This window comes from Elephantulus edwardii, unplaced genomic scaffold (assembly GCF_000299155.1).
Source record: "Elephantulus edwardii isolate Elephantulus edwardi_28Jun2011 unplaced genomic scaffold, EleEdw1.0 scaffold00296, whole genome shotgun sequence".
Lineage (NCBI taxonomy): Eukaryota > Metazoa > Chordata > Mammalia > Macroscelidea > Macroscelididae > Elephantulus > Elephantulus edwardii.
The window spans coordinates 325,071-337,174 of record NW_006400046.1 but is presented as its reverse complement, the minus strand read 5'-3'; the positions used below and the strand labels follow the sequence as shown (position 1 = coordinate 337,174).

Below are 12,104 nucleotides of genomic sequence, written 5' to 3'. Positions count from 1 at the left end.
GGGGAGGACCCCGGGGTGCTGTCACAGCACCTGGCACTGTGCCTGATACAGTCTCCCTCATGAGTCTTCCTCATTGTTGGAACCAGCTTGAGGCTGACGCTCCATTGGGTTTCCAAGGTTGTAGGTGGCGTGGAAGGAGGTTTCTCCCTCAGGATTTGCATTGTTAGAGAATGTTAACAGCTCGTCTTGCTGTGGGCTGCATCACCCAGCTCCCTTCTCGTGCACAGTAGGTGCTGCTGGGGGAGTAAGTAGATGAAGGAATGCCTCCGTGTGATTGGGGGGCAGGTGAGTATGGCTCCGTGTTGGTGAAGGTGACCTAGAGTGGCCATCAGCCACCTGGTGGCTGCCATGCCCTGCTCTCCCCGACCTTGGGCTACACTGAGACACTGCTGCCGGGTCTGCACAGGTCCAGCCACTTCTGTTACACAGATGCTGGCCTGTTCTGCCAGTCTAGGAGTTCCGCCTGGGCCTCCCCTTATTCTGGTCTCTGATCCGTCATCTGTCAGCTCAGTTTTTCCTCTGTTCCTGTCATAACATCAGGACCTGGGATGAGCAGCCTGCAGCCTCTGCCTGTTTCCTGCTGCAGCCTGAAGGATGAGGTGTTAGGTGCAGGGGATGTGAGCCAGGCCGAGGTAGTGCCATGTCGGGTGCACCAAGACCTGGAGGCCAGGCTGGTTTGCGCCCCAGGACTCCTCTTCAACTCAGGTGTCCACACAGCCAATGAATGACAGTTGGCCTGTTGGGAAGGACTTTATTCTGATGGCACAAGAAACCCTCTTTCTGTTTTTTACCTAAAACTTTAACCCTCAGAGGGGGATTTATTTGAAGTTCTTGACCCCTCACTTTCTTACATTTGTAATTCTAAGTAGGTTGGGGTTACTATTTGGGCTTTCTGGGAAAAGAGGGGCCCCTGTCCTCGTCAGCACGAGGCCACATGCCTTCCTGGCCCTCTGAGGGATACAGGCACTCTCTGAGCCCCTGGGTGACTGTCAGGCTGGCACCAGGCCTGTCCCTGTCCCTATCTGAACTCAGCTGTTATGTAAGCAGAGCCCATGCCAGTTTCAGAAGCCCAGCAGACTGCAGGGGTCCACGCCGCCTTCTCGGGCCTTCTGTAATCTCTTTTCTGTGAGGTGTGTGGGGCCCACCGGATCTGTCTTCACAGTAGGTCTGCTGACTTGGGGGTACTGGGACTTCTTAAACATCAGGAAATAATTGAAACTTGAGGTTACCATGGGCCTGGGGCTACCAGGTTTCTTAGGAAGAGAAGCTTGTCTCCCTCAAGGAATCTTCAAGAAAGTGACCCTGGAGCCTGGTGGGTGGAGCTGCCCAGCCCCGGCCTCAGGAAGGTGGAGCCAGGGGAGCACATCTCTGTTCTGGGACAAGTATGGATGATAGCAGAATTATTGGGGACACATGGAGAATTTGAGATAGTGTATTGTTTGAGTAGTCCCTGCTGTAGACAATAAGCCATGTCCAAAGTATGTCAGACAGAGCTTCAGAATCCTTGATTCCAAAGGAGCAGCCTGGCTTCATCCTCTCCAGGATGAACCTATTTGTTCTCTTAGCAGTCCATGGTATATGCAAGACTCTTCTCCAGCGCCACAGCTCAAAGGCATCAAATCTCTATCATTCCTAGTCACTGTCCAGCTTTCTGATCCATAGCATGTAATTTTCATTAAGTACATACTTAGTATGCCCAAAGCTGAGCCCTGACTTTGTCCCTAAACCTGCTCTTTCTGTACCCCAGTTAGTGGCAGCTGCAGCCTTCTGGTCACCAGGCCCCAAGCTGGCTGCCCTTTCTCTCACACTTTGTGCCCAGAAGTCAGCAAACCCTGCCCCCTTTGTGCACCTGGAGTCTCCCCGCTCCATGTGCTGCCATCATCACCTCAGCCAGGGCTTGGTGTACGCCCTGCACAGTGCCACATGCAGATGTGACTCATCTGTCGTCAGAGCTGGACCGCAGTCACTGACAGTGTGTCAGCCAGGGATCATGGCTGTGCGCTAGGAATACTGTGAGCGTGCGGGTGGGAATAGAATTTTTACATCATGAAATAATAATCTTCCCCCCCCCCCCTTTACAAATGTCCATTCTTAACTTGCTGACCATATAAAAATAGATGGTGGACTGGAGTTGACCTGTCGGCCATGGTTTGTCAGGCCATGGTGGAAGTTGTTATTGTTGACCGAATTATTGCCCTAACCCCTTACTGAGCTCCTTCGCCCTTGTTTCTAGGCCAGAGGGATCCTGGAATCACCCGAGATGGTGTGCACGCCTCCTCTGTTTAGAATTTTCCATGTCTTATTCAGAGGAGATGCTAAGGCCCTCCCCTCAGATCTCATGGCCCTATGTGATCCCCCTGCCTCATGTCATGTTTCCTTCCCTCTGCTCCAGCCTTATTGTGCTTGAGCGTAGCAAGTGTGACGCTACCCCAGGGCCTTTGCACAGGTGCGTCTTCTGCCTGGAATGCTCACCTAGCCACATGAGTCTCTTCTCCCCATTCAGGGCTTAGCTTTAAGTCAACTTTATGTAAAACCACACAGGCTTCACTTGCCCCACTTTTCTGTCTTATATCTATTGCACACGTTGCTTATAAAGGTTCTGTAGTTACTGTTACTGTCTCTGCCCCCTGCCCCCAATGTCATCTTCTCATGGCCAGGAAATTCTGCGCCTCCTTCCTGCCTGGAGGCCCACCTTAGCATTGCTGCCTCAGGGTAGGTGTGCAGTCAGCATTTGTGGAGCGATTCGATGCATGAGTTTGGATTCCTCATCCACAGAGGAGATAGATTCATGGCAGTGGATGAGGTATTTCCTGCCGGGGCCAGTCCTCCAGGCCTCGCTGCCTGGCGGCCCTGTGGACCCTGACTAGTGTGTGCCCGCTGAGCCCGCAGGTGGGACTGACCTGCCTCCAGGACGCAGGAGTGCTGATCCAGGTGGGTCGCTGGCTTGAGGCGCTTGCTTTTCTGGTCAGCTTGTGTCCACAGGCCGGTGTCGCTGCATCTTCAGCTCTGACAGACAGTGCCTTCCTGCCCGGAGCTGAGGGGAAGGCCCAGACAAGGTCACCAGCAAGACCCTGTATGAGGATGCAGGGGGACTGATCTAAGCTGTTCTCCACCTCTTGACCCCTCTGCTTCCCTGCTCCAGCCATGGGCATGCAGTTCTAAGGGCCCCACCCCTCATCTCTGTGTGTCCTTTTACTAGTGCTTATAGACCCTCCACTTCCACATCTGTAAAATGGGGTGAGTGCCATTTTACAGGGTATTGAGGTGTGGTGTGGAGACTGGAGGCCAGGCACGTGGGACCCTCCCTGAAGGGCTGTGACTATGCGTGGTGTGTGGGGGACCCCGTCGATTAACCTCCTCCCTGGCCATTGCACCCAGTTCTCCTGTGTTGGACCCCAGAGGAGGGGCCAAGGCTCAGGAGACCAGCAGGCCACTCTGTAACCTTGTGCACAGCCTCCTGGGTCACTACCCCGCCTGCAGGGCACAGGATTTCCAAACGCATATCCAGAGATCATGCTAGGAGCGATGGGGCCACTGCCAGGTCCTCAGTGGCGGAAGGAGTGACAGGCCTTTCTCCTGGCATTGTCTGACCCCGTGAGGTTGGAGGCGAGCCATTCTCCTTGTTCACTCCCTCTAGGAGTCTGCAGAAGCCAGTAGGTCGTAGGTGCGCTGCCTGGAGTTGGAGGGTGAGCTGGGGCTGCCTTCCTGATGATTGTCCCTGTGTGTGTGTGTGTGTGTGTGTGTGTACACATGCAGTTGGAGGGTGAGCTAGGGCTGCCTTCTTGATTGTCCCGTGTGTGTGTGTGCACGTGTGCGCAAGCACGCGTGCAGTTGGAGGGTGAGCTGGGGCTGTCTTGATGATTGTGCCTTGTGTGTGTGTGTTGCCTTCCTTATGATTGTGCTCAGGGTGTGTGTGTGTTTCGAGTGTGTGTGTGCGCGCGTGTGTGCTGCCTTCCTAATGATTGTGCCCTGGCGGGTGTGTGTGTGCCCGTGCGTGCATTTCAGTGCATGCTTTCTCTTCACACGGAGGCGGTATTACACCGTGGTTGTGAGTAGGACTTTGGGCCCAAGCCGACTGGGTCGGCACTGGCTTAGGTCCTTCCTGGCTTGGTGCCTTGTGCCACGGTTGCCCCAGCCCAGGTTTCCTGAGCTGCTTGTTGGCATCGCAGTCTGCTTCCAGGCGGGGGTGAGGATTAGGTGAGTTGGTGCAGTGTTAAAGTCTTAGCACTGTTTTTGGCAGCTCCTGGTAGACCTTACTATTAATGCCTGTGTGAAGCAGACGGGCCCTCAGTGTTCAGAGAGGACCAGCGCCCCCTGGAGGCTCCTGTGGGCGGGGGCCAGGCGGTGAGATGTGGGACGTGGGGTGTGAAGAGCTGGGTCATAAGACCCTGACCCCTCTGGATTCTGCTGCTCATTTTGGGCTTTCTGTGCTCCCAGCACTCATCTGGGGTGCACACAGCCATCTGAACACACCCCCAGGCTGGGTCGAGGCTGTGCTGTGCACAAGCAGGAACACAGTTCCAGGTACATCTGGTACCAACTCCCCTGCCTCCAGACCCCTCATCTGGCTACTGGGGATGGGATGGGAACAGATGGCCGAGGACCTGGGTGTAGGTGTTCAGCATGTTCCCTGCTTCCCTGGGCTGGTGAGATCCCGCTCCCAGCCAGGCACCCGAGGATGGGGTGGGGAGCTGGTGGGTGGCTGGTGCCACTGCCCTGGGCTGCAGGAAGAAACGAGGCCGGAGTGGGAGCTGCCACTGTGGGGAAGGAGGTATTTCTGGCTGAGCAGGTGTGGCCTGTGCTGGCTGCCTGGCTGCTGAACCCAAGGTCTTTTCAGCTGCCCTGGCGTTGGCAGAGTGACTGGATATTTCTGGAAAGTGGAAGGGAAGGCAGCTAAAGTGCTGAGCTGGAGTCCAGGCGAGTGTGGCCAGACCTCTGCATGACAAATGGTATTCCAGCCTCAGGACCTCAGCGTTTGGCCAGGGGTCTGTGGTTGCCCCCACAGCCAGGTCTCTAGGACCTTCCAGAGGCTTCTGCCATAGCCCCGGGGAGGATGATGCGTGCCACAGTGCTCCAGTTTCTCTGCAGCCTTGTGCAGGCCTCTGCTGGTCACGTCAGGCGGCCCCTCACAGATGGCCCCTTCAGAGGGCCATTCAGTCTGTCGCTGGGGTCCGAGCCAGCCTGGAGAGCTGGGTCTGCCACGTGGTGTCTGTGCTTCATGGGGCTCTTGGAGTTTGGACCGAGGCTTGTGTGTGCTGTGAGAGGGCCATGCCTTGTCTAGACTCGTGTTTACTTCTAGGGCACACTCCTGTGCTGTAGACATCACCCCATCCTCACCTGTGACCTGGGCTTGTCACTTCTGTACCCTCTGTGGCTACGGGATGGGGGGCATATTGTGCATAAAGTTCTGTCTTGAGCAGGAAGCATTCAGTGATTGTCTGCCTCAGTTCTCGCCCGCTGTTGGTGGTGTTTGCCACAGGCAGGTCACATCAAGGCATATAAACTCTCAGTGCATAAGCAGGGTGAGAGCGGTCTGAGAGCCAGGCTGGCTTCTCCAGCCTGCGTGTGCTCCTCAACTTGGGCTCAGAGGCTGCTGGGCCTCATGTCGCGGGCTCTGCAGCAAGGCTCAGGGAGAATCAGGCCGCCCACACTGTCAGGATGGGGAAACTGAGGTTGGAGCAGTGCCCTCCTCCTGGCTGCCAGTGGCCGGTCCTATGGGCAGTGCCTGCCCAGCTGTCCCAACAGGTGTCAAGCAGGAGTTGCAGACTCAGCTCAAAATCACCTTGGCCTTGCCTGCTAGACTCGCCCTCCTGCTGCTGACACCCTCCTTTGCTGAGACCTCCCCTCATTCTTTCCCCGCTGTGGCTCCTATGGCCCAGGAGCCCTGCACAGCCTGCTCTGTCCCCTCCTGCCCCTCTACCCTCTGTCTCACAAGTCTCCTCATGTTCCTCTTAACACACCAGGCACAGAGCAGCCTCAGGGCCTTTGCACTGGCTCTTGCTTTGCCTGAAATGCTGTCCTGATGTGCACATGGCTTGTTCCTTCCAGTCTTTTTTAGATGTCTCCTTCTCAGGGAACTCGTCTGACCACTTTGTTTCAAGCTCCTCATTCTCTGTATTTCTTCCACAACAATGACAACATTAGAACCACTATTGTTTTCCCCTTCTCCTGTCCTCTAACTAACACACAGACCAAAAGGTAGGCCACGTGAAAGCAGGCCTTGGTTTTGTGACCTGTGGTCAGGAACAGTGCTATGGCACCGGCCTTGGCGGACTGGGGTTAGTGCTGTTCCTTCTCCCTCTCCCTCCCTGCACCCCAGTTCTTTCCTCTACTGCCTCTTGAGATGGGGTCTTCCCTGGGAGCCAGGCAGCTGGGGGTGCCTGTCCAGCTGTGGGTGGAGGCTGTAGTCACAGGGGGGCCGTGCAGAGCATCACTGCCTCAAGCCACTGGTGGGTCCTGTTGTTAAGGCCCTTGTTGAGTACAACTCATAGCGACCTTGTGTAGATCTGAAAACTGCCCCGTCTTGAATCCATTGCCGCAGACACCACCGTCGACCCATCTCATTGAGGGTCTTCCTCCCCTTGGCTGATTGGCCACTCTTCAATTGAGGTGGTTGAACCGTCCACTCCCACGTCTGCAGGCCAGCAGAGCCCAAGATGCCCCCAGTGGGCCCGCCTGTGTGGGCCTCCTTCCACCAGCTCTGTGACTGCACTGCAGATGGGTTCCTCTTCCTGGGTCCAGTCAGGAGTTAGCGGAAGGTGGGGGTGCCCAGCCCCCCTTGCCTTTGATCACCTTGCTGTTCGGCTAGTATTCGTCTAGTAGTTGTGTTTAACTGTTATTCTGTGAAGATACTCGACCACATTATGCTGACATGGGCGTATGTAAAAATAGAGGATGCCCACCTCAGCTCACAGAATGAGGGTTAACCACGTCGTGGTGTCCCTGCCGTGTAGATCATTACATAACTGAGGGGTCGGTCACTCATTGATAACTGCCAGTCCACTGAGAACCAGGCCTGCCAGGGTGATGCGTTATCTTAGCTCTACAGACCGTGCTACCAGGGAGAGGAGTCAGTAGGTGCTGGTGTGCTGACGCAGACGCACAGTGACCCTGTGGACAGTGGATCTGAACGCTGCCCTGTCCTGTGCCGTCCTCACCATCTCCGACACACCTCAGTCCACCCCTGTAGGCCTTCCTGTAATGCCGTCACCCCTCAGATGAGAGCTTGGTAGGCCCAGAGCGGCTGGGTAACTTGTCTGGGGCCACAAAGCCAGGAAGTAGGTAAGACTTTTGACCTCAGAGGATTGGGAGTGTGGGTGCAGCTCACAAGGTGGGCCCTCCCGTTGGCCTTGATACCCTCACCCTCCTCTAAGACAGCCGTGGGATTTGGGGTGCTGCCTTGGAACCTCCGCTGTGTTAGGCCATCAGTATGGAACCCCTCCAGGAGTAGGGGTTGCCAGTGTGGGAGGTCCAGTTTCTGGGGAAACAGCCCCTGGAGCCTGGTTGGCCAATATGAGGGCTAGCTGGATGCCAGGGTAAGAGGGTCGGTCTGGCATGAGTGCGTGTTGGGCCAGGCTGGGTGGCAGAGGCCCATCCCAGGCCACACAGGTTGGGCAGGGGGAGGCTTCTGGGGGCTGACGTGTGGGTGGATGAGGTGAGCAGGGCCCTTGGCGTGGTGAGGGCAGAGCTGGAGCCTGGGCTCTCGTCCCTGGGATCGGGGCACAGCTCCACAACCAGCTTTATTCTGGCACCAAGAGAGCTCAGACCCCTGCCCTCCTCCGGAGCAGACACTCTAAAGGGGATGCAGTTGCTTTTTGAGTTAGAAAGACCTCCCTGTGGGACTTCTAAAAGCGGAGGAGGTGAGGGGAGCCAGGTGGGTTTCTGGAGAGCATTCTAATTCTAGGCAGAGGGCACATCCATTGGCCATCTCGGGAGCTTTTCCCTGGACGGCTTGTCCCTCAGTACATCTGCTGTGGGTGTAGGTGCCTGTCTGTAGGTGGGGGGGGCCACAGCCTGGCCCTAAACCCTTCCTGTAGGGTGAGCGATACGCACCCCCACTCCCTGCCTCATAAGGGCTGTGCCCTGACCTTGTGCTACCACGAGTTGCTGTTGGCCGGGCCCTGGAATCTCTGGCCTTGGGGTGAGAATTCCTTCTCGGCTAGTGGAACTATCATCACAAGCCACCCGCCTGCGCCCCTGTCCAGGGTGTCCTTGTCCTGTCTGTCCATTGTGCCCCTCTGTGCCTGCCGGGCCACACCCCCTGCTTGTGGCAGTGCCTGGACCGCAGGCAGATTCCCCTGCCTCACCAAGCCCCTCTATCGAGAGCACTCAGCCCCCGGCTCTGGCCATCGGAGCCACAGCACCTGCCCCTTTCTCCCCTCTTCCTTCCTTTCTAGGAATGGGGTCTGAACCTGCTGCTCCCCCTGCCCCACACTGGCCCTCTTCAAGTGGGACGGGCTGCAGCACACATGAGGTCCTCCACCTCAGGGTGGGCAAGAGGGGGGCCCTCTGCAGTTCCCTGCCCCGCGGCCCAGGACCTCTTCTTCTGATTTGATTTGGAAGTGATCATAGACATGTAGGAAGTTGCAGAAACCCAGGGCAGGCCTGAGTGCCCCAGGGCCTTGGGAGAAGGGAGAAGAGTGTGACAGGCCCTGGGCTGCAGAGGCAGCAAAGAAGCAGACGGGACGAGGAGGCTGGGGTCCCTGGGTGCTGGCCGGCCTTACCTCTCAGCCAAAGGTGACTCCTCCTCAGACAGGGCTGGGTGCTGCCACGGACTCATCCCGACCCCTCACTGCAGTGCCCTCCTGCTTCCCTTCCCAGCAGCTGCCCCTCGACGGTGGTGGCTGCGCTCCTCCAGGGCCCGGGGCCTGTGTCGGGCCGGGGGAGAGGGTAGGGTTTCAGCCCTCCCCCTGGCAGCTGGTGGCAGGGCAGTTGTATTTTAAGCTGTTGAGTGGTTCAGCAGGAACTCGAGGCTGCTCTCCCAGCGGAGGCTGGTGCTGCCGGCCTGTGGGCCGCATGGACTCCGAGGGAATGTGGGTACGGCCCACCTGGGCCTAGGGCCTATTAATAGACCTGCAGCGCCGAGTGTCCATTGCCTGCCCAGGGCCCCATTCATTGTCCCAGCCCCTCCTGGCTTATCCGTTGTACCCTTACCCTCACCCATAGGTCCCCATAGGGGACCCTGATTCTCACCTCCATGTGCCAGCTCTCTGCCCAGCCCTTGTTTGTCCCTGTGGCTGAGAGGGACTGAGCACCAAGGCCCTTGGCTGGACAGAGCCCCAGGCTCCCCAGTGGGGGATGGTAGGTGGTGGTCTCGAGCAAGGGCTTCTTGGGTGGTGGGGCTTGTTCTGTGTGCTTAACTTGCTGGCTTTAGGGCTGCTGACAGACAGGTCAGACAGGCAGACAGGTCACACACCCTGGCAGGGACTTGGTGGCATGCGGGGGGACAGATCTGACAGGGCCCGTGCTCCCCACCTTGTGGGGGGGTTGCGGTGATGCCGTGATGCCTCTAGCTCTAGAGTGCGTCCCAACAGGTCTTCTCACTGAACGGACACCACCAGTGAGGTCTGCTTGGCTCTGTCTGTCCTCAGTCTTTTTTTTTTTTTTTGTGTGTGTGTGTGTGTGTATGCCCTTGCGTGCAGCAGTCCCCACGCTGCCTCCCCAGGGGACTCTGTGCATGGGATAATGTTGGGTAGTGGCTGATGCGAGAGCATTCCAGGCCTGCCTGTGTGCCATCTGACAGGGACCCGGTGGACACGCGGCCACTAGGGGTCTGTATAAGTGTCATCTCCAGCAGCTCAGACCCTTTAACTGCTTGTGTCTGGTGCCTTTGGGACAAGTGGGCCACATGCCCCTAGGTCCCTTGGCCTGCGAGGTCAGCGGGAGCTGTGGCCTGGGAATTGGGCTTCTGCAAAGTTCCACCCTGGAGATGGGTGCAGTGGGCTCACATGCTAGTAAAACAGCCCCTGGAGGTGGCCCTGAACTGGACCCGGGTGGCCTTGGGGAATGAGGCATGGAGTGGCTTCTTGTGCTGAGCTGGCTGGTCACAGTGCAGGACCTGAAGCCTCTGGAGACCTCGATACCCTTGCTGGGGGCAGTTGCCTCAAGCTCCCCCCAGTGTCTTGACCCATTTCATGCTTAGCTAGAGTGCTCTGCACCAATAACCCTGGAATCTGTCACCTCCCTGGGAACACAAATGCACAAGGGAAATAATCCAGAGTGGCTCTTAAAGCTCAGGAGGGGAAACGGATGATCTATCTCTCAGATTCTCAAAATAGCTGGGGTTTCTCCCGGCCCAGTGAACGCCTCCTCTGGCCTTACCCCATCTTCCTTGCCCTGAGTGGCCCTTCGGTGCCTGGCTGGGGATTCCCTAGGCCTCTGGTCTGTTGGGAGGCCATCCCTACTGGGAAGCTTCTCTCTCTGGGTGGCCCAGCCCCCATACAACCCCCCAGAAGAAGTCTGTAGCACAGCCCCCTGGGGCTTGGTCTGGGCTGGTTTTATATTTAGCTGGGCATGGCTGTGGTGCCACTCGGGTTACATCTGGCAGAGAAGCCGGCCGCACAGGGTGGCACGGGCTCCCTTCCAGTGCCGCGGCAGAATTTGATCGGCCGGCCGGCCCAGAGCAGCTTCCAGAGGGGAGGTCTGTGTTGGGGGCTGACGCCTGGCAGCAAGGCCACTGGCCGCGGTGGGTGTGGAGTTGGCAGAGCCGGTGGCTGGTGCTGAGGGTGGCATGGACATGAGCTTGAACCTAGTGGCCCGAGAGGCCACCCCAGGCCTTGTCCTGGGCCTTGACCCTTTCCCCCGGCCGGCACCCCCCAAGGTGACCAAGAAACCTAAAAAGGCTGTTCTCTTCTTTGAGGTGGAGATTCTGGATGCGAAGACCAGGGAGAAACTCTGCTTCCTGGACAAGGTAAGACTGGGAGCAGGGAACTGCCCCAGCCCAGCTCCTTCCAGTGGTTTTGGCTGGTCCGAGGGATTCCCGGAGTGTCATCCAGGCCCCTCAGTGCCCCCACCCCCGTGGAGGGAGCATGAGGTGCTGCCCAGACAGCAGGCCGCTCCTGGTAGCAGCAGCCCTCTGCTGTCCGAGCGGCCAGTGGCGGCAAGCAGCCACAGTGGGCCCTGCAGTGCTCTGGGCCTGGTCGGATTGCCAAGGCCAGGTCTGAGGAAGGGGCTTGGACTCTCCCGGGGCTGCCTGGCCCGGGCCAAGGCTTCCCTTAGGGCGTTGGTGGAGCAGGGAGGACAGAAGGGAGGTCAAGGGCCCAGCTTCCTCAAACTGCTCAGTCTCGCGCTGGGCTGGGAGTGTCCCCACCAGGGTAAGACTGGAGCCCCAGGCTCCGCAGCCACACTCGTCCTGTGCCAGGGCCCTCGCTGCTCTGGTCATGGGGAAGGAGTTGCTGCTCTGCCTTGGTCTTGGCCCAGGCGCTGACCATGTGGACAAGGGACCATGTGGGCCTCCCCTGCTGACTGCCCTGCGGCCTCTGCTCCCCCAGGTGGAACCCCATGCCACTATCGCCGAGATCAAAAACCTTTTCACCAAGAGTCGTAAGTTGGGGCCTCAGGGCTGACCTCTCCCGGGGGCCTGTGGAGCTGCCCCTGAGCCCCCCCTCCCCCCGCCATCAGTAAGAACGCCTTTGCTAGGCTTCTAGATGGACAAGATCCTGCTTCCTGCTCCCTGTGGACATCTGGGGACCACACAGGCCTGAAGCCTTCCCTAGAACTGTTGGGGCAGTGGAGCTAAGGGCCTGTGAATCCCAGGATCCTTGAAGGTGGGGGGACAGACAGACATCTTAAAGTCATGGTAGGGTGGGCACAGGGCTGTTGGGGAGGCCTGGTTACGGCCACGCTGGCATGGTGGTGACCGACTTTTGTTCCCCACAGATCCACAGTGGTATCCTGCCCGCCAGTCCCTTCGCCTGGACCCCAGTAAGTACAGCTGCCCAGTGAGGGCTTGGGAGGGTGGAGGTGAGGAATGGGCCACCCCGAGCCACGTATTTCTCCGCAGAGGGCAAGTCCCTGAAGGATGAGGATGTCCTGCAGAAGCTGCCCGTGGGCACCACAGCCACACTGTACTTCCGAGACCTTGGGGCCCAGATCAGCTGGGTAAC

General features: G+C 58.1%; 1 protein-coding gene across 1 annotated transcript in view; it reads left to right on the top strand.

The window, feature by feature from the left end:
* The first annotated feature begins 548 nt into the window (after nucleotides 1-548).
* The window catches only part of TECR (trans-2,3-enoyl-CoA reductase), a 12,953-nt gene continuing 1,397 nt past the window's right edge, over nucleotides 549-12,104 (top strand). The window contains exons 1-8 of the mRNA XM_006900810.1: nucleotides 549-632; nucleotides 1,748-1,902; nucleotides 2,393-2,446; nucleotides 8,798-8,889; nucleotides 10,668-10,909; nucleotides 11,490-11,541; nucleotides 11,878-11,922; nucleotides 12,002-12,099. Of these exons, the coding sequence (XP_006900872.1) occupies nucleotides 549-632; nucleotides 1,748-1,902; nucleotides 2,393-2,446; nucleotides 8,798-8,889; nucleotides 10,668-10,909; nucleotides 11,490-11,541; nucleotides 11,878-11,922; nucleotides 12,002-12,099 (822 nt within the window). The remainder of the gene's footprint in view (nucleotides 633-1,747; nucleotides 1,903-2,392; nucleotides 2,447-8,797; nucleotides 8,890-10,667; nucleotides 10,910-11,489; nucleotides 11,542-11,877; nucleotides 11,923-12,001; nucleotides 12,100-12,104) is intronic.